Here is a 25,603-nt window from a genome sequence, read left to right as displayed (position 1 = left end):
AACAGATTATGCTTTTCTAAGTGGACTGCTTAATTATTTTTCCGTACAAACATTGAACTAAGAGTAAAGTTGGTTTAAGTTGAATTGATATTTTCTTTCCATAGCAAAGTTTTTTGTGAAATGAAATTTATTGAAATGCAATTTTGGACGCTCTTGCTATCAAAGAATAACAAATCCAGAAGTTATACATTTTGCTTGATTAGATTGACACAGTACCTGAAACTACTGTTCACTTGACTGCACAGTTTCTTTAATAAAAAGGAAGAAAAATTTGCAGCTCATGACATTGAAGAACTGATTGGTCTGTATTATACCAGCATCTTAGTGTGGACAAGCAGTGCTAAAGGGTTGCTACACTCCCTTGCCAATATACTATACCACAATCCTGCCATCTAATTATTATAGTTCTTGGGTCTTTCCTGAGGAGTAACTACCATTCATGCTGAATTGTGTGTGATGTGGACAAATGTCCACAAAGGACTAGGTGACACTCAAGTAATCTTCATTCAATCTTCATAAAAGGCTAATAGATTGAAAAGCTGTCAGGTGGGCTGTGGGCAGAGTTTTGCATGGCTTATAAGTATATTTAGGATATTTGTACTCTAGAGAGTTAAGCCACTGGTAAACATACAGATGAGATAACACCTATGTAAGGACCAGTAGTGCAAATTGGCTGTTCGGGGTGCAGTTTTACTTTGCAAGCATCTCTTTGCAATACTGCACAGTTTCCATTACAGTTCCTTCTTGGTATCTATCCCACACTTTCTGGCACATCTGCCCAAAGCAGTGGTGGTGCAATATATGCACACACCATCCCCCTTTGAGGTGGAGTGAGGTTGTGGTGGCACCATGGTTACAGTCTACTAGACTGTCTTAGGACTCAAAACAGTGCGGCTCAATGGTAAGAGTCAGAGTGGCTGCCCTGGGGTTCAGGGCTACGCAGCCTAGTTGCCAGAGTCAATATAGCAGCCCTTGAGTACAGCCCTGCACCGGGAAGTGGCCAGAGTCAGGGGCTGCCACCAGCTCTCTGGGGCACGTACATTCATCACCCAGTCAGCCGAGTTCCAACCACAACACAACTGACTTTATATGGATGGGAGATACCATTTACACTGCCTCCCTGGGCCACTTCCTACTGTGGTTCTAGAAGCTATCTTCCAGGTCTCCGGGTAGATCCCTGAAATTCGAACTCCCACTAGTCAACTATAGCTAGCAGGTTTCCGGTCTGGTACCCGAGTTCTTTGGTTCCCACTATCAGAGGCTGTATCTACTCCTGGCCTGGAGCATCCACTGAACATGCTTCCTCATCAGTGGCCAGTCCAGACTGAGGTAAACTGCTCTCCTTTATACTAACACATTAGTTGCAGCATGCCCGGCAGGGTCTGAGGGATGGGACTTCCTCTGCCCATAGTACAGGATTAAACCTTTCTTGTCTAGTGTGGGGTATGCCCACCCCATCACAAATGACTTATGGGAGACTTCAAAGAGCATTCTCGGAGCCTAGTAAAATTGAGGGTGAACAGATCTAGCTCCTGTAATCTCATGGGGAAGCTCACATTTGTTCCTGGGAACCAGCACCTTTGCCAAATTGTCTTTTGAGAATGGAGGCCAGGATGTAAACTCAGGTTTTGCTCAGTGAAAGAGTTTACAAAATTTGAAAACACTATTCCTTGGTGTTTTTTGTTTTTGTTTTATTTTTTTTTATTGTGATATAGTGTCATGTGATTAAGCTTCTCATTTTATATGAAAATACACTTTTCTTTAGGTAAGCTTCTGATCAGTTGACCCTCTCCATCATACTACTACTTTTATTTCTATTGCTTGTCAGGTGATGGCTTGTCAAGTTCAAATTACAGTAGACCTTTGCTGTCTGTCCTAGTGCTGCTGCATCATCATTTTCCTCAGAATTGGTGTGCAAAGTAGTAAAGTGCTATGCATGTTTATGGCACTGTATAAATAATAAATAGCACAGATGTTTACAGCTCTTGTGTATAGTCATTGTTGAAAATGGGGTGGACCCAGTCTTACAAAATGTTAAATCTCATGCCACAATTTTTTGTTAACTTCCAGGAGAAGAAATCCAGGACCTCATCCCTTCTTGTGACAACCTGCATCATGTGTCACAATTCAGGGGGAGAAAGCACCTGCTGCTACCCATTTTCATGTGTGGATGGGAAAAAAGTGGTGGAGTCTTGGGTCAGTCCCCTAACAATCTGGCCAGCACTGCTGAGCCAATGCAGGAGGTGATCTGAGCTGTGCTAGGAAAAGGAAATAACACAACTGTCTCTGTGGTGTTAGTGCAGACTGTAAGGGTACATCTACACTGCAATTAAAAACCCTCGTCTGCCAGCTGACATGGGCTTGGGTTAAGGGGCTGTCTAACTGTGGGATAGATGTTTGGGGCTAGGGTTGGAGCATGAGCTATAGGACTCTGTGAGATGGGAGGATCCCAGTGCTTGGGCTGCATGCTGAGCCCAAACATCTACCCCACAATTAGACAGCCCAGGTCAGCTGCATGGGCCAGCCATGGATGTTTAATTGCAGTATAGACATACCCTAAGGCAGAGGTGAGCAAACTACGGCTAGCCCCTGCTGTCCTCCCTCCCCCGCAGTCTCAGCTCACTTGCTCTGCCACCTGAACAATGCTCTGGGTGGCAGGGCTGTGAGTTCCTTGGGCTGTGGTGGTGGCGGCAGTGGCAGCGTGACCCGGCTTCAGCTGGGTGGCGTGACTGTAGCGCCACCAGCTACCGGTGCTCCAGGCAGTGCGATAAGGGGGCATGGAGCAGGAGGAGTTGGATAAAGGGAAGGGGAGTTCAGGGTGGTGGTCGGGGGTGGGGGTGTGGATAGGGTTCAGGGTGGTTGGAGGGGGGGAAGGGGTTGAATGGGGGTAGGGGTCCCAGGGGGGAAGTCAGGAAGGAGGGGGGTTGGATGGGGTAGTCAGGGGACAGGGAGAAGGGGTGGTTAGATGGGGTAGGGGTCCCAGGGAGGCTGTCAGGAATGAGAGGAGGGGTTGGATGGGACGGTGGAGATCCAGGGGTGGTCAGAGGACAGGAAGCGGGGGGGGGGGGGGGGCATATAGGAGGTGGGGCAGGCCCACGACTCCCCTCCCCTAACCCACCCCCCATACAATTTATGAAACCCGATGCAGCCTTTCAGGCCAAAAAGTTTGCCTGCCCCTGCCCTAAGGGGCCTCCAGCCCCTGAGGAGTAAGAGAGCAATATGGTTCTTAATTTCTGTAAATGTCAGTTTCCAAATATACGTATTCCCAGCTGGAAACAATAAATAAATACTTTAATTTACCTGTTACCTTCTTTCTCCTAAATGTGCATGATGGAGATTTTTCATTGCGGATTTTTTTTTAGTTTCCTTGCCATTGACATGCTTTCTGCACATTAATCTCAGATTGTTTTGCAATAAAATGTAATGATTAAAAGGAAAAGGATGGAGGTGAGTTAAAGAATAAGTTCTGAAGAGAAGAAAACTGCCAATTGATCCATCTGTACCCTGTTTTTAAATGGTCCATGCCTTATACTGCAGATGTTTGAAGTATGCACTTAAGTCAGTGAGGATAAGGACATACTGCACATGTACAATATCTGTCCTTCAAACAACTACGATTGTATTTTCAAAACTTCTCCCCCTAGATTTATTGTTCCTCATTGAGGATTACATACACCAGTGAGTCAAAACAAAGTAATTTTATTAGGAAATTTGAAAAAGACAAAGCAGCTTCCTTAAAGCCAGAAAACTTGATTAAAAACATTTGCAACTGGTGGACAAAGGCTTTTGCCCTTTGACCTTTTCAAATTCAATTTTAACCTTGACATTGGAAAAAAAACAAGCATGAAGCTTTTTTTCAGAAAATTATGATTGAAGAGGGGTTTAGAATGAAATGGCTGTCTTGATTTATCCGTAGATTTCTGATGCTGGTATTCTAAAACTGTTACTAAACTATGCTTTAATAGCATAAAATACCATGATCCCTGGTGTTTTTGTTATAACAGGTTATGTATGTCAGACTAGCATTTGCTCCTTAATATAAATGAGCATAGCTTTTTCAGCATAGTTTAAAAGAATCATATTGTGTTCTTGTATGAGCATTTTTTTTGCCTGTCAGCAGCCATTAGTGTAACCAGTGTTTAGACCTTCAAAAATATCCAGGTGGGGGAGAGAAGTGCCAGTCTGGAATTCTTAAGGGGCATTTCTTCAGTAAATAACACCTTTGGTAAATAAGTACTTACTGAAAGACAGGAGTATTTTTTTTTCTTCAGTATTTCAACTTGTTCATATGCTGCCTTTGAAAATGTATTTTGTACAACATAGTTAATATTGCTATCTTATTCCCTGAGTGATGACTCAGTTCCCCCCTCACCCCATTTGTGTGAGTCACTCACATGGCAACATGTGAAAGAAATATATTTAAGTTATAAATGTCATTATAGAAGCACACAAATAGGAAGGGAGTAGATGTAGTCCCTACAAAATTCCGTACAATTTTTTTTTTAAATTGTCTAGATTGCAAGCTGATAATTATCAGAGGGGTAGCCGTGTTAGTCTGGATCTGTAAAAGTGGCAAAGAGTTCTGTGGCACCTTATAGACTAACAAACGTATTGGAGCTTTCGTGGATGAATACTCACTTCATCAGATGCATGTGATGCAAGCTGATAATGGTGACCCTTTACAGACCTGATACCTCAGTTTCCCTAGAAACCAACCCAGGGTTACACTTGTATTGATTTTTTTAAATGCCGCTATCAGATTAAACAGAAAAAGGAAGGAACTTACTCATGCACCACACACATTCATTGCATTCATACCCTCATGCTCCCACACACACACAGGTGGAGAGTTACTGGAGACAGCAGAGGAAGCTGAGAAGCCAAAACATAATAGATCTGGTGTGTCCGTCTGCAATTCCAAATTTGAGCTAGCGAGCAGGTCAAGAAACCAGGGGCTTGTGTGCATGCCTTCTTCCTTTTATTGGAACTGGGTGGCTCCTGTCACGTACACTAAGTTTCTCTTCTGTGTCCAGTCACTGAGAAGCATTCCCAGGCCTCGTTCCTGTCGTGCATACTAGGTTCTTTTCTTTACAGCACTCCATGATTGCCTTCTCAGGGCAGATTACATCAGACACACCTGGCTCCTGGCTATTTTCTCCTTGCAGTTCCTCTCCACCCAGTCCCACACACTCCATTGTTCACACTCTCTCTGATTGCCTGATGGAATATTGCAAAGCTTGGAGGTTTATACAAGTGGTAACTGAAAAGGTTACAAAGCTAGCAAAAGTTACGAAATTTAAAAGGCTATGCTAACAATAACTAAAGTTACAAAGTTTGCAAAAGGTTACAGAACGTAATGGTCATACTAGCAATGATTGAAAAGTTACAGATTTTACAATCTCATTCTACAGGATTGAGCGGAGGCTTTACATAACAGGACCCATCTTTATTGTGAAATTGAATTTACTTTATCGTTTTTACAAAACCCAAATAATCTCATCTTGTACAGTTTTAACACCTCTCTGTATTGGTATTTTTTTTAAAAAAATGTTGGTTTTTTTTTTAAATCACTCTCAATATGCCTTGTTTATAAACATTGTTTTGAGAACATTGTCAGTTTTGCAGTGCAGATGGTAGCCAGTGTTTTAGCTGTCTCCTCCAGCATTTCAGCTTAAGTTTTTTCAGCCTGTTCTAGAGGCTGGTAAATATCCTCCTAAAGACACTTTTTTTTTTCTGGCTCCTTTCCCCCTTTAACAATCCTATTAAATCTGAGTCAACAATTTCTGATGATTGTCTCCCCTCCCAAAAAAAAACGGGGGGGAAGGGCACTGAAATCCTCCCAACTTTTTACTTGAACTCTACCATAGTCTTGGTTCTTTGTTCTGTTTTTGCTATAAAACACTTTAAATCCCTTCACGTTACTTACTCAGCTGCATCCATAGCCTTACTGTGTCTAGTATAGTGCAAACATATTTGATCTTCTCCTGGTTCACACTTGTAGCTAATACTTTTATCTTTTTAACTAAACTTCTATTATTATAAAGATAAATCCATAATCTATCCCTTGCTCTTGCGATATCTATTTTCCCTGAAATGTTGCTCATTGTTACATCAGATAAGTTTACTTCTCTAGTTCTTGCTAGGTAAGTTTAGCTTTGTTTTTCTTTACTATTTTGATATTGGTTCTTGCAAAGCTAATGTATCATGATGTTTTCAGGAACTCTTTCTTTGCTTCTCTTCTTCGTTCACCCCAGACACTCTACTAATGGTTTAAAGTGATGTTTCCTGACCTGGGGAGATGGTAGACTTCTATGGATTGGGGGTGTGGGGGAGGCATAGAGCAGAGGATGGTAGTTGTGGAAATGGGGAAAGCTGCTTGACCCTATAATGTGTACTTAAAATTACCCATAGCAGTAGTCCATACGTGCAGGGATGCAGACTATTGCAGCAGCCCATCCTATCCAGCTTGTCTTACAGCAAATTACTTCAGTCATCAGAGCACAGTGTGGCCCATGGGGCACCTTCAACCTAAGCAGAAGGTAGCCTTATATTTACAAGAAGGAGGGGCAAAAATAGCAGGAGATAAATGACAGGAAAAATGAAAGGTGGTAGCAAAGATGCTAGGGGTGGTGGGGTGGAGGACAGCCATCCACTAATGGGTTATAACGAAGGGAAATTACACAAAAATGTTGGGAACCACTGGGATAAGGGAACCTGAAAAAAAAACTGTCCAACTTCCATGGCAATGTATCGACAACTATATGGGACAAGTGTAACCACATGCGCTTACATATATTTTATAATATATTGCCCCCTCTAACCATGACCTAATACAATTGCCAGTATCTCTCCTTTTCTTGTCCCATATCTTGCTCAGCTCATTCCCTCTTGCTGTTTTTCCTAATTCACACAAATGCCCAGAAAGCTGGTTCCTTGTCCTATAGTCCTAAACCCTTGTTTTTTTACCATCCTTTAAGCCACACAGTCACTTACTTAAAGGGGCAGTGTCAACCTGAAAATTGCATTTGTACGAAAACTTTGTATCCAGTGTAGTGACAGATAACATCTCAAGTCATCTAAAACCGAAAAGCTGTTATGGGAAAAAAATATTCCCTCTTATCAATTTATTATCTGCACTGTGTGCAATTTATTTTCAGTTACACCTCTTTACTTCACTCTCATTCACATGTTCATAGCCACATGAAGAGGTGTTTAGGGCTTGTCTATATCTGGAGTTATTCAGTAACAGCTATTGCTTTTTAAATTCACACCCTGCCTTAATCCAAATTAACTTTGAAGTGTGGACAAATGAAGTAATGCTCTTCCACAGATCCTGCTTTGGGGTAACTACCATTAGCAGCAGTCATAGGTGCACACAGAAAAGGGGATGGGGAGCAGTAAAGATCCAGTCTGTCTGTTATAGGAGCTCTTGTAAATACCCGTATTGTCATAACCAAGGCCTCAGTAAAGTATTTATTGAAATATTTTCTTTAAGAGAATTTAATATGCCTATTTTTCCTACCCAAAAGTATAATATTTAGAATTTAGTTACTTGTGTTTAAAAAAAGAGCCTGTCTTTGTTCCTGCCATTTAATATCCTTCTTTGGTACAGTAGCTGCCCTTAAATTGTGCATCACTTCGAAAAATTCTTTTTTTCTCTTAGTGAAATTCTGCATTGTAAGAAGAGACTTTTATAATCTTTATTTCCTTTCAGAATGGTAGATTATTTTTTTTTTGAAGCACACCCATTGTACAGTTAATAATCCTGACTTCACAGCCCTCTCTGCTGCTTTGAAAGTTTTTGTTTACATTTGTTCTTGAGAATAGATTCATAGATCTATTCAGAGATTCCAAAGCTGGAAGGGGGGACTATTGTGATAATCTCATCTGATCTTCTGTATAATGCAGGCTCCCTAGAACTCCTCCAAAATCAGTCTTAGAGCATATCTTTTGGGAAAAACATCAAATTTGGTTCTTAAACCGCCAGTGATGTGGAATGCACCACAACCCTTGGTCAATTGTTCCAGTGGTTAATTACCCTGTTAAAAATGTAAGCTGTATTTCTAGTCTGAATTTGTCTAGCTTCAGCCATTGGATCTTGTTAAACCTTGATTGAAGGTCCCAATATCCGACATTTGTCCCTCATATAGATTGAGCTCTTTAAGTCTACCGCTATAAGGCATGTTTTCCAATTCTTAAATTATTCTAATGTGTCTTTTATCTGAATCTGCTCCATTTTATCAATATCCTTCCTGAATTGTGGATACCAGAACTGGACACAGTATTCTAGCAGTAGTCTCATCAGTGCAAAATGTAGAGAACATTAGTAAAGAACAGAATCATCATACAGCCAGCTGAATGTGATTTGTTGGGGGAAAAGTCAACATGAGTTTTGTAAAAGGAAAGTATGCTTCACCAATCTATTAGAATTCTTTGAGGAAGGCAACAAACGTGGACAAGGGGTATAGTGTACCTGGACTTTCATAAATCAGTTGACAAGATCCCACCCAAAGACTCTTAAGCAAAGTAAGCAGTCCTGGGATAAGAGGGAAGATTCTCTCATGGATCAGTAACTGGGTAAAAGAGAAGAAACAGAGGGTAGGAATAAATGATAGTTTATGGAGAGGGGTAAATAGCTGTGTTCCCCACAGATCTGTACCAGGACCATTGCTGTTCAAAGTACATTCATAAATGATCTGGAAAAAGGTGAACAGTGAGGTGGCAAAGTTTTGCAGTTGATACAAAATTACTCAAGCTAGTTAAGTCCAAAGCAGACTATGGAGAATTGCAGAGGGATCTAACCAAATTGGGTGACTAGGCAACAAATTAGCAGATGAAATTCTGTATTGATAAGTGCAAAGTAATACATACGCCCAGCTATATATACAAAATGATGGGATCTAAATTAACTGTAACCACTCAAGAAAGAAATCATAGTATCATTGTGGCTTGTTCTCCAAAAACATCTGCTCAATGTTCAGTGGCAGTCAAGAAAACTAAGAGAATGTTAGGAACCATTAGGAAAAGGATAGATAATATAATGCTATTATATAAAGCCATGGTACGCTCACTCCTTCAATACTGCATTCAGTTCTGGTCACCCCATCTGGAAAAAAAAAAACCACTTAAAATGGGAAAAGGTACAGAAAAGGGCAACAAAAATAATTAAGGGAATGGAACAGTTTCCATATGATGAGAGGGTAAAAAGACTGGAACTGTTCATCTTGGAAAAGAGAGGACTAAGGGGAGATATGAGAGGTTTATAAAATCATGAATGGTGTGGAGAAAGTAAATAAGGAAGTCTTTACCCCCTCGCATAACACAATAAACAGAACGTCAGCTAATTAAATTAATAGAAAGCAGGTTTAAAACAAACAAAAGGAAGTACTTCACACAACACAGTCAACCTGTGGAACTTGTCGAAGGTCAAAAGTTTAAGTGGGTTTTAAAAAATAATTAGATAAGTTCATGGAGGATATGTCTATCAATGGTTATTAGCCAAGATGGTCAGGGACACAGCTGCATACTCTAATATCCTTAAGGATATGTCTACACTCCTTAGACTCCCGCAGCTGGTCTGTGCCAGCTGACTTTGTCTGAGGGATGGTTTAATTCCAGTGTAAACATTCAGGCTTGGGCTGGAGCCTTGGCTCTAGGACCCTCCCACCTCTCAGGGTCCTGGACCCCGGCCTCAGGCCCAAACATCTACACTGTGGTTAAACAGCCCTTTAGCCTGAGTCATGGGTTTTTAATTGCAATGTAGATATAACCTAAGCCTCTGACTGCCAGATGCTGGGACTGGGCGACATAAGATGGATCACTCGATTATTGCTCTGTTCTGTTCATTCGCTCTGATTAATTTGGCGCTGGCCACTGTCAGAAGACAGGATGCTTCACTAGGTGGACCATTGCTCTTGATCTAGTATGGCCATTCGTATGTTTTAATTGAGATTCCCCTCTTTATGCATCCAAGATTACATTAATCCCTACCAAATTCACAGTCCATTTTGGTCAATTTCATGTTCATAGGATTTTAAAAATCATAAATTTCATTACTTCATCTATTTAAATCTGAAATTTCATGGTGTTGTAATTGTAGGGCTCGTGATCCAAAAAGGAGCTCTGTGTGTGGGGGAAGGGGGTCTCAAGGTTACTATGTGAGGGAGGTTATGGTTCTGCTACCCTTACTTTTGTGCTGCTCGCAGCGACACTGCCTTTAGGGCTGGGTAGTTGGAAAGTAGCGACTGCTGGATGGGAGCCGACACTCTCCAACCGCCCAGCTCTGAAAGCAGCAACACAGAAGTAAGCGTGGCATGGTATGGTATTGTCACCCTTACTTCTACACTGCTGCTAATGGGGTGCTGCCTTCAGAGCTGGGCACCGGGCCAACGGCTCCTGCTCTCCAGTTGCTCAGCTCTGAAGTAAGGGTGGCAATAGAGTGACCCCCTTAAAACAACCTTACGATGACCCCCCCCCTCCTTTTTGCAGCTCTCTTGAGTCTGGACCCTCAATTTGAGAAACACAAGTCTTTCCCATGAAATCTGTGTTGTATAGGGAAAAGCACATAAAAGACCAGATTTCATGGTCCGTGACGTGTTTTCCATGGCCGTGAATTTGGTAGGGCCCTACTCATGCACAGTAGTCATAACATGCTCCAATATACATGCTTTTAAGGCATTGAAACAATATTTTGCCATGTTACAAGGCCTTATAGTAATACTGGTCTGTGGAATTTTTTGGTTATATAGCTAATAAATACTGCAACTTTCTTACTGCTAATACTAAACTAACAGAATTTTCATGTAGATGTGTGTTTTTTTAAACTTGCATAAGAAGTGAAAATTGGTTTTGGTGCCATCATTTGCACAGATGACTTACTGTTACAATTTTATTTCTTTAGCAAATGGCTGGGAGAGGTTGATTGTGGGTGGTTGGGGACTTTGGTACAGGGGAACGTTATATTGCGAATGGGAAGAGGTTGTAAGACTTAGTTTCTTAGATCTACAGCTATTGCCTGTTTTTTGGGACAACCTTTTCTTAATGAATGTTTTAGTGCTGCTTGTAATGAATGTAGGGTTTTAGAAAGTTCAGCTTCATAAATTTGATGACAGAGGTTTTGGTGGCTATTTTGAGGTTCTAATAATGTTTCACTTGCCCTGATATTATATGTGTAAGCAAATTTAAATGTTTCTTGAAATGCATCATATAGCAAAGTTTTATATGTCAGCACCACCTATGGGGTTTACTGGAAACATGCAAAACCAGATGGATTTTCTAATTGTGTGTATTTCGCTTGAAATATACTACTTTTAGTTAAGCTCTGTATTTTGTCAACAATGAAGTACTTGTCTAGAATAATGTTTCATTTAAAATGCTTTAGATGCATTTTTTATCTTTTACTCTGTGGTTTTTTGTTCATGTTAATAGGATATTCAAGAAAATAGTAAACTTAAAAATTTTCTTGCTATTCATTGAGCCTGATTCTTGTCAGTAACATGAGTATTGAACACAAACTCTGTGTATTTCAGTGTTAGCACATGGAATGTTAACTGCATTTCTAAAGTATAATGGGGTAAGAGCACCACCTATGGGGTTTACTGGAAACTAAACCAATTAACTTTTACTAAGTGAACAATTTATTGAATAATGAACAAAAAGACAGGTTCTTTATTTTGATATTTGCTTTTTTCACCAATCTTATGATGTGTACTATAAGCGTGACACCTCTATATAACTCATCTATTTAATTATAAACCTCTAGTGTGTGAGAATATATGGGGTGAAATTATAGTAATATTGCCAATCCCAAACATTCAAAAAACAAAAAATTGTCTGAGAAATTGAGAGATTAAGAGTAATAAATTCTCCATGTGCCTTCTGCTTTTTGAACCAGCTCTGCAACCAGGAGAATAATGAACTGTTGAAAATGAAAGCCGAGCTTCTGGAATGCTCAAATGGCTTTGGCTAGATGTTAAAGAAAAAACAGTGTAGCAAGATTTGCAATAACATTGCAAAAGTTAGCAAAATTGGTATACAGAAAAACATGACTAAATTATGGGGTATAATTATGTATAGTGGCTACCTGGATCATGAGAGCAAAGCTGAAATGTTTTATGTAGTCATTACAGTCCAGAGATAGAATAAGTCCCAGAAGTAAATGCAATTAAAAGGAAGCTTTTGACAAGTGACCACCTGCAGAGGTCAGGAATGGATCCCCCCAAATGGCTCTTGGAGGGGTCAAGGGGAGGCTAGTCTTCTTTTTCTGGAGCATCAGAGAATGAGAGACGATCACTGCTGGAGATGGGACATTGAGCATGGTGGGTCAGGACTCTGAGGTGGCACTAAGCATTCTCTCTCTCAGGTGCCTGTCTGGCTGGTTCTTGCTCACATGCTTAGGGTCTAACTGATCACAATATGTGGATTTGGGAAGGAATTTCCTCCCGGATCTGGTTGGCAGTGTTTTTGTGTGTGTGTGTCTTTCTCCTCCCCCCCCCCCAACCTTCCTCTGCAGTTTGTGGGTCAGATTGCTCACCAGGATTCAGACTTAATCATTTTTCTGCCATCACAGTGGCCTCAAGCACTGGTGCACTTCAGTCCCCTCTGTTCTCTGTCTATGGCACTTAATAGTCTTATCTCCTATGGGCTGTAATATTTTGGCCTAATTTCATTTCTTGGGTTTCGTGTGTGGGTGCAGTGTGTGTTACTGATATGTGATATATAGGCTGTCAGACTGGATCATCTGGTGAACCCTTCCAACCATAAACACTGACTCTAATATTGAGCACAATCAGTACTTTGCTTTCAAAGCGCTTGCTGTCATGAGGAAAATTCACCGCTGTGCAGATTACTTAAATTCAATTTATTCCTCAAAATATGGTTTAATTGGTGGACAGGCTTTGTGGTGGCTCTCCACACAGAGGTGAATTTCAGCTATTTATTAATTTTTTTCATTATTGTACTTCTTCCTAATGCACCTATCAGCATAATGTCTGAGTACCATAGTTTAATTTTACTGAAAGAATGCATTTCCAAATTACTGTATGCCTCACTTTAGTCAGTATTGCTTTCTTAAAGCATATCCCATGCACATCAGGAGACAGATTTTCGGGGATGTTCTAGTTCTCATATTGAAGAGAAACTCTGAGCAAAGGAGGGAGGAATGTGGTGGTGTGCTCTTAAAAGGTTTGAGGTAGACTCTTTCCAATCTTCTAGTACGAATTTGAGAAAATGGCATACTCTGCACCAAAGTCCCCTATGGGGGTAATCCAAGTAACAACCATTACCAGCTAGATAGTGATATCCCCATTTTACAGATGGGGAAATGCAGGCATATGTTGCTTGTAGCAAGACTAAGGGCATGGAGGAAGTTTGCCAATGTTGGGATTAATAGTTGAGCATGCATTGGAAGTCAAAAATGCTTAATGACAGGAAACACCTCTTTCTGAATAAGTTTTCTGACCTATGCCCTTCATGGGCCATACTGGTGGTGGTGGTGGTGGTGGTTGTTATCCAGACTTAATGTCATTGCTTTCTACTGATACAATGATTTTAATCTGTGAAAGCAGAATTTTATTATTTTATTTTTCTGGTAAACCTTGATTCATTTTTGTTTTGCCAGTTTTTGAAATGTGTAATTAGTCAAATTGCTTTCAATATCTTTCAGCTTGTGGAGATAGTCCAGAACAAATTAGAGCACCAAGTGGGGTAATCACAAGTCCAGGCTGGCCTTTTGAATATCCTGCCAAAATCAACTGTAGCTGGTATATCCATGCAAACCCAGGGGAAATCATCACTATAAGGTAATTTTTGTTGTTGTACCACCCTGGTGTATTGAATAGTCATTGCATATTGCCAACTATGGATTACATATTTCTCAGTCTCCTCTATTCAAAATTCGATACTTGTACTGTTAACCCCAAGATCTGTCTTTATATTTTTCTACAGCTATTTTACTTCTACTTTGGTTTGTAGCATTTGTCACCGGGCCCAATTCTGCAATCTCAATGTTCTCAAAGGCCCAGATTTTCAAGAGTGCAGTACCTAGCGGCTACCATTGAAAGCAGTGGGGCTACTGAATGCTGAGTTGTTTTTAAAAATTTGGTCACTTAATTTAGATACATGAATGGGATCTTAGTGCTTCTGAAGACCTGACACATGGCTCAAGGTCTTGGTCTGGGCACTTCAGAAAGTCTGATGAAAAATTCTCATAGAAAGTGAGTAGGAGTTTTGGATGTACAAGTAACAGTTATTCAGGATTTATGTAAGTAGAGCCCTGCAAATCCACGAATAGCCACTTTATATCCGTGGGTATCCAGATGCAGATATCCAAGGATGATTTTCACGGATTGCAGATCAGATGCAGATACAAATTTTGTATCTGCGCAGGGCTCTATATGTAAGTACTCAAAAGAAGGAATAAACAGAATGCTAATTTTATAAATGTCAAATAGAATGCCTGCATTGAATAAGTTATAATGGAAAACTTGATCGATTTTAATGTAGTCATTGGTGCTGAAGAGACAGAGTTGCTGCAGCTTTTCCATTAAAAATTTCTTTTGGCTTAGTTTTTTTAAACCAAAGTTCATAATAGTGGTCATGATTTCTTTCTTATTCAATTTGCTTTTAATTTCTCTGTAGCACTACAATCTATCTGTTTTGTCAAGGTTTTTTTAAAGGTACATGGGAAATTCCAAAATGCTGCAATGTTGATAGATTTCATCTTACAGAAATCTAAAATAATCACAGGCAACGGTTACAAATTTTGTCAAGGTTTACTTTTATTTTTTTGATATCTATTTCATATACCTTGTACGTTTATAGAGGAAATAATGTCCTGTCTTCTATACCATATGTTCAGGTACTTAATCAGTTCACACCCTCCCCACCCCTCCATAATTTCCAGGGAAATCAAAGTTAAAACTGGGACTGTATACAATCCACAGTGCTGATTATGAAACTGCTTTAGCTGCAGATTTTGTTTGTTCCCAGTGCAGACTTGCTGACCCAGGAAGAAAGGAGGGTTCTGTCAAAATAAACACTTGGCTAAGAACGTAGTCTTTTTAAAATGGTTTCAGTTCAGAGCTTTTATTTCTACCCAAATCTTTTTTTACAGTGGCATGCCATGAAATTGCAGGGTACAGTGGATGCAGCTGTTCAACCACAAAAATGTTTCCTAAAATCTTTATTCTAAGCTAGGTTTATAAGATTTGTTAGACATCAGTGCTAGCTTTCTTCTATCGATGTACTGCGTTTTATTAGCCATGCCATTTCCGGTCTAGTGTTTTGTTCTCTGCACTGGCCTACTTTTAGCCAGGCACAAAGATATGTATGGATGGGAGCCCTACCACTCCATGGTAATCGAGTCTCATGACTCACTTATATTTTTGTGTAGTTAGGATCTAGCACAGTTCAGTCAGCTAGTGTGGACCGGGCCAAATCTTGTTTAAATCATAATTTTCATACAGTTTGGCTTCATCTACAATAGCAAGCCCAACCATAGGAAGTTGCTTTAACTGAAACAATGTTGAGACTTGGTTTAAATAAAATCTCTTAATATGATTTCAAAATCATTAGAGATTAGGCCTATAAAAAGTATCTTTGCAACCAGAGGAGTTGAAACCTTTTTTAAAATGAAAACTAAAATTCTGTCTCAAACAGAAGTTGCTAAGTGTCAGGGGCAATAGCCTAACAGCTTGGAATAGGTGGGGAATTACAAGCATGTGGATTTCTAGGATCCTGGTGAGGGAAAGACCATCTCTTTTACATCATTACAAAGTATATAGTAAAATTCTGTCTGCAGAAAGGCAATAAGACCTTACTGACCATTTTCTTAGTTTTTTCAACTTCAGCCCAATAAACAGCAATAATTTCTCAAATAACTTGTAAAATGGCCACTTTCATTGACAAAGTTTGACACTCTTTGTATCTTTTGCAGTTTTCAAGATTTTGATGTTCAGGGATCACGACGATGCAGTTCGGATTGGTTAACAATCGGAACCTACAAGAATGTGGAAGGTTATAGAGCATGTGGCTCCTCCATTCCATCACCATACATCTCTTCACAAGACCATGTTTGGATCAGATTTCATTCGGATGACACTATCTCTAGGAAAGGCTTCAGATTGGTCTACTTTGCTGGTATGTTTCCAATAAGGATCGTTGATATATTTTCTTATTACTAGGGCTGTCGATTAATCGCAGTTAACTCACGTGATTAACTTAAAAAAATAAATTGCAATTGATCACACTGTTAAACAGAGCACCAACTGAAATTTATTACATATTTTTGGATGTTTTTCTACATTTTTAAATATATTGATTTCAGTTAAAACACAGATTACAAGGTGTCAAATGCTCACTTTATATTTTTGATTTGCACTGTAAAAACAATAAAAGAAATAGTATTTTCAATTCACCTTATACAAGTACTATAGTGCAATCTCTTTATCATGAAAATGCAACTTAACTGCTCTCAAAAACAAAACAGTGTAAAACTTTAAAGCCACCAAATCCACTCAGTCCTACTTCTTGTTCAGCCAATCACTAAGAGAAACACGTTTGTTTACATTTACGGGAGATAATGCTGTCCACTTAATTACAGTGTCACCTGAAAGTGAGAACAGGCGTTCACATGGCACTATTGTAGCTGACGTCGCAAGATATTTATGTGCCAAATGCACTAAAGATTCATATGCCTCTTCATGCTTCGGCCATCATTCTAGAGGAAATGCTTCCATGCTGATAATGCTCTGATGCTGATGCTGATGATGCTCTAATTAATAATGCATTAATTAAATTTGTGACTGAACTCCTTGATCCGATGCTCTGAGGCTTTGCAGGACTGAACCCAGAGTTCCATGGCAAAACACCCCAGCTTTATAGTTATAAATTCCCATTTGAGTCCATGCATTTTGCAATGTCATCCTGTAATCATTACTCCTTAAGTGTTATCATTTGATGGTTGTCAGGCTTCCCATTGTTATCTTCTATTTGTTGTCTCGCCTTCCGGGGTACTGCCTCACCTCTGAGGTTGTCAGTGCTGCTAACATGTTTAGCGTTGGATACAATGGATATTTTCTGATTGTCTCCTGGTCTTTCCAAGTCTCTCACTTTTTCTTGACCATCTGGACATTTGTGATGGCTTTCACGCCTTCTTTTCCTGATGCATCCATTCATCATTCCCACAAACAATCTCTTACAGAAACCTTCAAAGGTATACGGACAGCAGTATTGTATATTTAGCAGAATACATTGTAAATCAAGCCTTGCTAAATCTTATAACTAAAACAATTCACATTGGGGCTTCAGGCCCTCAACATTCCTCTAATCTCCTTAACATAGATACAATACAAGACCTTGTCTCTTACTTACTAAAGCCTTAAAACAAAGAAATGTATATTTAACTAGAGTGCCTAATTTGTAATACATACAGGAAACCATAGTAGACGTTATAACTTATCCTAAAACAAAAAGATGACCATAATCAGTCATAAGAATTGTTCTGGTCTGTCATTCTTTTCTGCTATTCAGAAAGGGTGGCTGACAGGATGAAATCAAATCATACATTAATTCTTATGGGACATGATAAAATCCTGCTCCTACATCAGTAGGTAATAGACAAGACTCCTTGCCCAGCCTGGAGAGCAATTCTTGAGCTGCCACTTTTCCCATTGGAGAGAAAGGGAAGCTGGTAGCAGGACAGAGAATAGATTGCCAGGTTGCTCTCTTGCTTTAAAAAAAGGGCAAGAGAGGCTATCATCTGACTTACGTTTTATATGATGACATGGTGTTAGAGTAATTCTTTCAGAAAAGCTGAAGCGAAATGGAATTAACTCTAAGCAATGAGAAGGATACAGCAAACTTAACAGGAAAGTAAGTACTTCAGACTAGGATGCCTTGTGTCCTGCACACCATTGATTTTACTCCTAAGGAAGTAAAATAATCCTATATTGCGTGGATGGATATACAGACCTAACCTCTCATGATTTATGCTGCTTTTTAACTTAATGCATTTTACTCAGTTTAGACAATAAAATAATCCAGTTGTACTTAGTTTACCTTGATTTAAAAAATTTTTTGCACTAGTGCATTGCTGTAGTGTTTAAGTTGCAAACACTTCAAGGAATGCTTAAATCCAGAACTGTTTTCAGGCATTTTTTAATTTAAAATATTTGTACTAATTTGTTGTTAGACCCAGTCTTTACATAAATCTAAATTTTGGTCCTGAGCTGCTATTTTTCTTTCAACTTGTCGCATTGTTTTGAAGATGTTCAACTTCAAATTTAGTATGCTAGATGCTTCAGTTGACTAAAGCAGTCCCCAAATATCCCCTGCAGAAGGAAGGACTGGGAGACCCACACAGATCTTGTCTCTGTGTGAACCCTGCTGTTTGTACAGGGAGATCTTGAAACGCAAACAGTTTCCTCTGAGCATTAAAACGTACCAGCCGTTGTTATGTGTACATTTTAAGTAGCTATTGCAGAGGGAATCAGAGCTGTCACTTCACTGAATCAAGTCTACGGTATAGCTGAGACAACGGTCAATATGTTGAGTTTCTTTCCAGATGATCAGTAGAAAACACAGTAAGATGTGATTAACTTAAATGGATATATTTGCTATGAGTAAAGGTTGCAACATTAGGCCCTTAGTTTGTACTTCTGCAGTGGCTAAAGAATACTAACATCTAGATAACTGACATCTGATAATTGTGTGCAGCACTAAAAATACCCATGTATGTTTCTTAATATGAAATCTCTTATTAATAGAAGTGTATAGTGCATAATCATGACTAAAAATTATTAGTTGTGTGATGGTAGTAATTTGCCATGTAGCATGATACCTAATCATGAGTAGAGAAATGTTGAAATAAAAAATCAAACAGTCTGAAAATTAAGTAGTAATGGTATCTTGTCATGTCAGACCTATACCACCTGTGGTGGCTTACTTAGGCCTAGTCTACACTAGGAGGGAGGATCAATGTAAGTTACGGAACTTCTGCTACCTGAATAACGTAGCTAAAGTCAGCATACTTAGATCTACTTACTGTGGTGTCTTCACTGCGGTAAGTCAATGGCTGAAGCTCTCCCGTCGACTCCGCCTGTGCCTCTCGCCCTGGTGGAGTACTGGAGTCGACAGGAGAGCGCTTGGCAGTCGATTTATCACATCTAGACTAGATGTGATAAATCAACCCCCACTCGATTGATCGCTGCCCGTCGAACCAGCAGGTAATGTAGACAAGCCCTGACTTACAAAAGGGAAAAGTACACCTCAGTACAATACTTCAGGTACCCAGATATAAACTAAATTAGTGCATGCTAGAATTAGATATTGCAGCAGGGAATGAGGAGTCTATTTGATTTGGGTCAGCTAGTTCAATAACAGTACCTGATCGTTAATCTGTATGGGAATGGAGTTGGAGTGTCCATGTCACAAAATCAGCTGATGAGGAAATGTATTTAGGCCACTATTAAAACCAGTGTTAATGAGCACCCTTCTTGGCAAGTTTTGTAATTCATAGATCATAAGCCCAGAAGGAACCCTTGTGATCATCAAGTCTTGACCTCTCATATAACACAAATCATAGGACTTATGTGACTTACTTCCTGTTCGAACTAGACATTATTTTTAGAGTAACATACAGCCTTGACTTAAGAATTTCCAGTAATGGAGACTACACAACAGCCCTTAAGATTTTTCTGTGATTGATTACCCTCAATGTTAAAAACGTACACATTATTTCCAGTCTAAACATGTCCAGCTTCAACATATTCCTCTTCGAGTGATGGCACATGTCTGTTCCACCATAGATGTGTGTGCGCCTTATGCACAGATGTTGTAGATTTTCCTACTTCAGTAGTGCCTGTCGGAGTGACTCGCATGTCACCCCTATCGCTGAACAGCTCTGCATGCTGGTATAAGAGGGTGGAGCTGCTCCCAACCCTCATCAGTGCCTTGATATCTCCAGTAACAATTGTTGGAGCAGTCTCAGACCTGTTTACTCAGGTGCATCCCTCACTCATTGTAAATAGTTGAAATTAATTGTTTGTTAGTTTTTCAAGTAAGTTAATGCCAGATTTTTGTTTGTGTTTTTTGGGACCAATTCTTTCCTTTTGTTACTAGGCTCAGTACTGGAATGATGCCTCGCTCCCTAGGATTTAAGTCCTGTGGGACACATTCAAAGCCTGTGCCAGTCAGTAGTCCTCATTCGCTTAGAAGTGCTTGAGTGTGGCCCACGTTAGTGACAAGTGTCACATTGGCAAGGGCATCAAACCCCATTCAAAAAAGGATAGATCAGTGAGGCTTAAGTGCTTGCCTACAGAAGCAGCACTTTGACATTCCCCACAGCCAAGTCATCACATTGAGAGAGTGCTTCAGGTACTTCAGCATTGGTATGCCATGCTCCACCAAGCTCATAGTTCTCCAGTACAAAAGAAGAGACCCAGAACTTCCTCTGGCTCAGCATCTCATTCCTCTACCTCTATACTGATTTAAGACAGAGGTGAGGACTCAGGTTAGGCTCAGAACTTCTCCAGAAGCCTCACCTCCTAAGAGGGGTTTGCCGCCTTTGGAGCCTGTGCCAGTCCCAGAGACATGTTTGAGGGGCCAGCAGTCTGGGGTGATGTATAATATCTGCAAGAGTCTTGCTTAGCCTCTTAATACCAGTTCGCATTTGAAACTGTCCAATTGGTTCCTCCTCACCTCACAGAGAACCCACAGTACTGCTACTTAGATCTCCTCTCAAACTAATTTTATCAAAAGGGATACCTCCCATGGTTTCTCCAGTACCACCATTTCCAGTAGTACCACTTGTATCAGAGCCTCCATCATCAGAAGCCTCTGATTCTTCATCCAAGGCTGGGACACAGCGCTTACCTTCCTTTAAGGTCATCAGGATCATGGACAATGCTGCAACACCAACAGTGGCCTTTTTTGAAGGGGCAATGACCCAGACAGGGATGGGTCCCAGGTCCTTACTGGTGGCCACTCTGGGCTCCATGGGATGTCTGTCCTGCAGCCAGGACCTCATCTTGACACTCATGGGGAGCGCATCAGACATGATGGCACCAGAAACATCATTCCCCAGTACCTGATGTTGAGATAGGGACCAGGTACTAAGAACATCATTCTCCAATGGCCAGTACTGTGATGGACCCTGGCCAACCAGCCCCTTGTCGAGTAGATTCTCCATCACAGATTATGAAGTCGCTGCCACCTCCGTTGCTAGTTGCATCCTCTTCTTCACCAGATGAAGCTATTGACTGAGTGGGAGAGTCACCTCCTCCAGAAGACCACAAGGACCACCAAGACCTCCCAATGAGTGGCCTCAGTTCTCCAGGCAGAAGAGGTATGTGAGAGTTCACAAGTTGGTAGACATCCTAGTGTTGGTCACCTCTGCCAGTCAACAAGGAAGTTGTGGACCCAGTCAAGATTCTTTGGCAGACACTCTCTTCTCTGACTCCCACAGCAAAACAAGCTGAGAGGAGATACTTCATGCTTTCTAACGGGTATAAGTATTTTTACACTAATTCCTTCCCGGGTTCTTTTGTGATGGCGGCTGCCAACAAGTGGGAAAGACAGGTGACAAGCCTCCACCCCTAAAATCAAGGACTCAAAAAGGCTAGACTTGTTTGGTTGCAAACTTTATTAAGAACATAAGAACAGCCATACTGGGTCAGACAGAAGATCCATCTAGCCCAGTATCCTTTCTTCTGAAAGTGGCCAATGACAGGTTAACCCAGAGGGAATGAACAGAACAGTTAATCATCAACTGATCCATCCTCTGTCGCCCATCCCAGCTTCTGGCAAACAGGTTAGGGACATCATTCCTGCCCATCCTGTCTAATAGCAATTGATGGACCTGTCTGGACTTACCTAGTTCTTTTTTGAACGCTGTTAGTCTTGTGCTTCACAACATCCTCTGGGAAGGAATTCCACAGGTTGACTGTGAGTTGTGTGAAAAAATATCTTGTTATGTTTGTTTTAAACCTGCTGTCTATTAATTTCATTTGGTGGCCCCTATTTCTTGTGGTGTTTACTTTCTCCACACCATTCATGATTTTATAGACTTTTATCATATCTGCCCTTAATCATCTCTTTTCCAAGCTGAAAAGTCCCAGTCTTATTAATCTCTCCTCATACAGCAGCCATTCCATACCCCTAATTATTTTTGTTGCCCTTTTCTGAACCTTTTCTAATTCCCATCTTTTTTGAGATGGGGCAACCACGTCTGCACACAGTATTCAAGATGTGGGTGTACCATGGACTTATATAGAGTCAATATATTTTCTGTCTTATCTATCTATTCCTTGATGATGCTCGGCATTCTGTTAGCTTTTTTGACTGCTGCTGCGCATTGAATGGATGTTTTCAGAGAACTATTCACAATGACTCCAAGATCTTTCTTGGGTGGTAACAGCTAATTTAGACTCCATCATTTTATATATAGAGTTAGGGTTATGTTTTTCAATGTGCATTACTTTGCTTTTATCAACATTAAATTTCATCTGCCATTTTGTTGTCCAGTCACCCGATTTTGAGAGATCCTTTTGTAGCTCTTTGCAGTCTACCTGGGACTTTACTATCTTGAGTAGTTTTGTGTCATCTGCAAATTTTGCCACCTCACTGTTTACCCCTTTTCCAGATCATTTATGAATATGTTGAATAGGACTGGTCCCAGTACAGACCCCAGGGGGACACCACTATTTACCTCTCTCCATTCTGAAAACTGACCCTTTATTCCTATCTTTTAACCAGTTATCAATCCATGAGAGAACCTTCCCTCTTATCCCATGACTGCTTACTTTGCTTACGAGCGTTAGGTGAGGGACTTTGTCAAAGGCTTTCTCAAAATCTAAATACACTATATCCACTGGATCTCCCTTGTCCACATGCTTGTTGATCCCCTCAAAGAATTTTATAGATTGGGTAAGGCATGATTTCCCTTTACAGAAACCATGTTGACTATTCCCCAACAAATTATGTTTATCTATGTGTCTGACAGTTTTGTTCTTTATTATAGTTTCAACTATTTTTCCGAGTTCTGAAGTCAGGCTTACCGGCCTGTAATTGCCAGAGTCTCCTCTGGAGCCCTTTTTAAAAAATTCACATCACGTTAGCTATCCTCCAGTCATTTGGTACAGAAGCTGATATAAATTATGGGTTACCAAACCACAGTTTTAGTATTTCTGCAATTTCATATTTGAGTTCCTTCAGAACTCTTGGGTGAATACCATCTAGTCCTGGTGATTTATTACTGTTTAATTTATCAATTTGTTCCAAAACACCGGTAATGACACCTCAATCTGGGACAGTTCCTCAAATTTGTCACCTAAAAAGAATGGCTTATATTTGGGAATCTCCCTCACATCCTCAACTGTGAATGACCGATGCAAAGAACTCATTTAGTTTCTCCACAGTGGCATTATTGTCTAAGTTCTCCTTTTGCATCTCGATCGTCCATGGCCCTACTGGTTGTTTAGTAGGCTTCCTGCTTCTGATTTACTTAAATAAATAAAAAAATTGGTATTACTTTTTAAGTCCTTTGGGAGAGATTAGCATACCAGCTACTCTCTCAGACAACAAATTCAAAACACAGAGGATGTTCCCCTGGGCAAAAACTTAGTACACAAAAGAATCCCCAATTTGATTATTCCTCTACTTGCATAAAGACAAAGTCACCAAAGAAAATAAATATAAACCTATTTATTCGTTTCTAATACTCACTACTCTGATAAGAGGCTGGTTCCTTGATCTTGTCCGCTCCGGCCAAAACTGAAACTGACCAAGACAAAGGGAACTTCCCTCCTTCCTTTTGAAACATCCTGTCCCCCCATTGGTTCCCCTGGTCAGGTGTCAGCTAGGCTAGGTGAACTTCTTAACCCTTTACAGGTAAAAGAGGCATTAACCCATAACTATCTGTTTATGACAGGCCTATTAATAGTTAATAGTCGTCGTAGATGCGTAGCATCGATACGTAGTTGAAGGTGGAGCCAATGAAGAGTAGACAGGAGTAGATAGGTGGGTAGATTGCCTCTTAATGGCGAGCTGCCTCGCCTTTTTATAGGGCATTGGTCAGAAATCCTTCTCTTATGCCCAAATTTAATCCTTCCCCCACAGAAATGTTAGGGTACACTTACCCCATAGGCTAGTATTATGTGCATATGGATGTCAGGTATGTATGCATTTGTGGTGTACTTGTTAGATTTGTGGGCAAAAATCCCCTTTTTCCAACCTCCATTGTTATTGGTTCAGGCAAAAGTCTCTAGACATCTGCGTGGGTGTCTTGTCTAATTTTACTCTTCTGGATAAGAGTTGCAAAATGTGTTAACTTCGCATTAGCTTAACATACAGGGTTTTGGTCTGTAGGTAGGTCTTTTGCATTACAGCCAAACTTATTTTTAATATAAATCTATAAGCCTATTACATCTAATAGTCAAATTTATAAGAAAGATATATTTATATAGACCAGCAGATTAATCCTTAGGGTTACACTACTCAATCTTCCTCCCCCACATAGTGGGGAAAAAATCTATTGATTCTGATAGACAACTCAGCGAACATGTTTTACCTAAACAGGCAAAGAGGAGTGCAATCAGACTAACTCTGTCAGGACTCTTCTGTAGCCCACTCAATTCAGCTTAAAGCTACATCTCTACTCCAATATAACGCTGTCCTCGGGAGCCAATAAATCTTACTGTGTTATAGGTGAAACCACGTTATATTGAATTTTGATCCGCTGGAGTGCGCAGCCTCGCCCCACCGGAGCACTGCTTTACCACAAATTCCTGTTATATCGAGTTGTGTTATATTGAGGTACCAGTGTACTTACCTTCTGGGGAAACAGAATACAATGTCAGATCAACTGAGCTGATCCTTCACTGATCAACACAAATGGTCATTATGCCCAGACATAGCATGGACCATCTTCCAACTTGGGGTGGATTCCCAAAGTGGTAGTCTCAGCCCAGGCTTCCTAGTAGATGCCTTTATCCTGTCTTGGGAGAATTGCCTTTTATATTTTCCCTCCAATTCCTTTGCTTTTCAGAGTAGTATCCATAAAAAAAAAAAAGAATCATGCTCATCTCATCTTTATAGCACCAGTGTGGCCCTGTCAGTATTGGTACTCACCCTTACTGACACTGTTGATAGAGCCACCTCCTATCCCTCCCATTGGATCCAGACATAATTTCCCGAGACGACAGCCACATTCTGCACTCTAGCCTCCACTCTCTCCATCTCACAGCATGGATCTTTTGACTGATGGCCTTTGAAAAGTTTTGCTCACAGAATGTCAAAGAGGCACTTCTAAATAGTGGAAAACCCTCAGCTAGGATCACTTACCTAGCTAAATATAAGTGCTTCTCCATTTGGTCTCATGAGAAAGGTGTATCTTTTCAGCAAGCATCCCTTTATGTTGTGCTGGATTGTCTTCTAGATCTAAAACAGAATCAGTTAGCAGTCAAATGCACTTACAGAACTATCTCAGCTTTCTGTATATGGGTGGCTAATAAGTCCCTTTTCTCCAACCACATTTTACTCAATTCCTGAAGGGCCTGGCCAGATTATAACCTCAAGTGTGGGACCCCATCCCTCCTATGGGTCTCAG

General features: G+C 40.4%; 1 protein-coding gene across 1 annotated transcript in view; it reads left to right on the top strand.

Moving 5' to 3' along the window:
- The window catches only part of LRP12 (LDL receptor related protein 12), a 78,424-nt gene that overhangs the window by 40,907 nt on the left and 11,914 nt on the right, over positions 1-25,603 (top strand). Inside the window, 2 exon segments of the mRNA XM_032786443.2 lie at positions 13,664-13,799; positions 15,935-16,137. Of these exon segments, the coding sequence (XP_032642334.1) occupies positions 13,664-13,799; positions 15,935-16,137 (339 nt within the window).

Source organism: Chelonoidis abingdonii, chromosome 2, assembly GCF_003597395.2.
Source record: "Chelonoidis abingdonii isolate Lonesome George chromosome 2, CheloAbing_2.0, whole genome shotgun sequence".
Lineage (NCBI taxonomy): Eukaryota > Metazoa > Chordata > Testudines > Testudinidae > Chelonoidis > Chelonoidis abingdonii.
The sequence above is the reverse complement of the archived record's forward strand: the minus strand, read 5'-3'. Positions and strand labels throughout refer to the sequence as shown.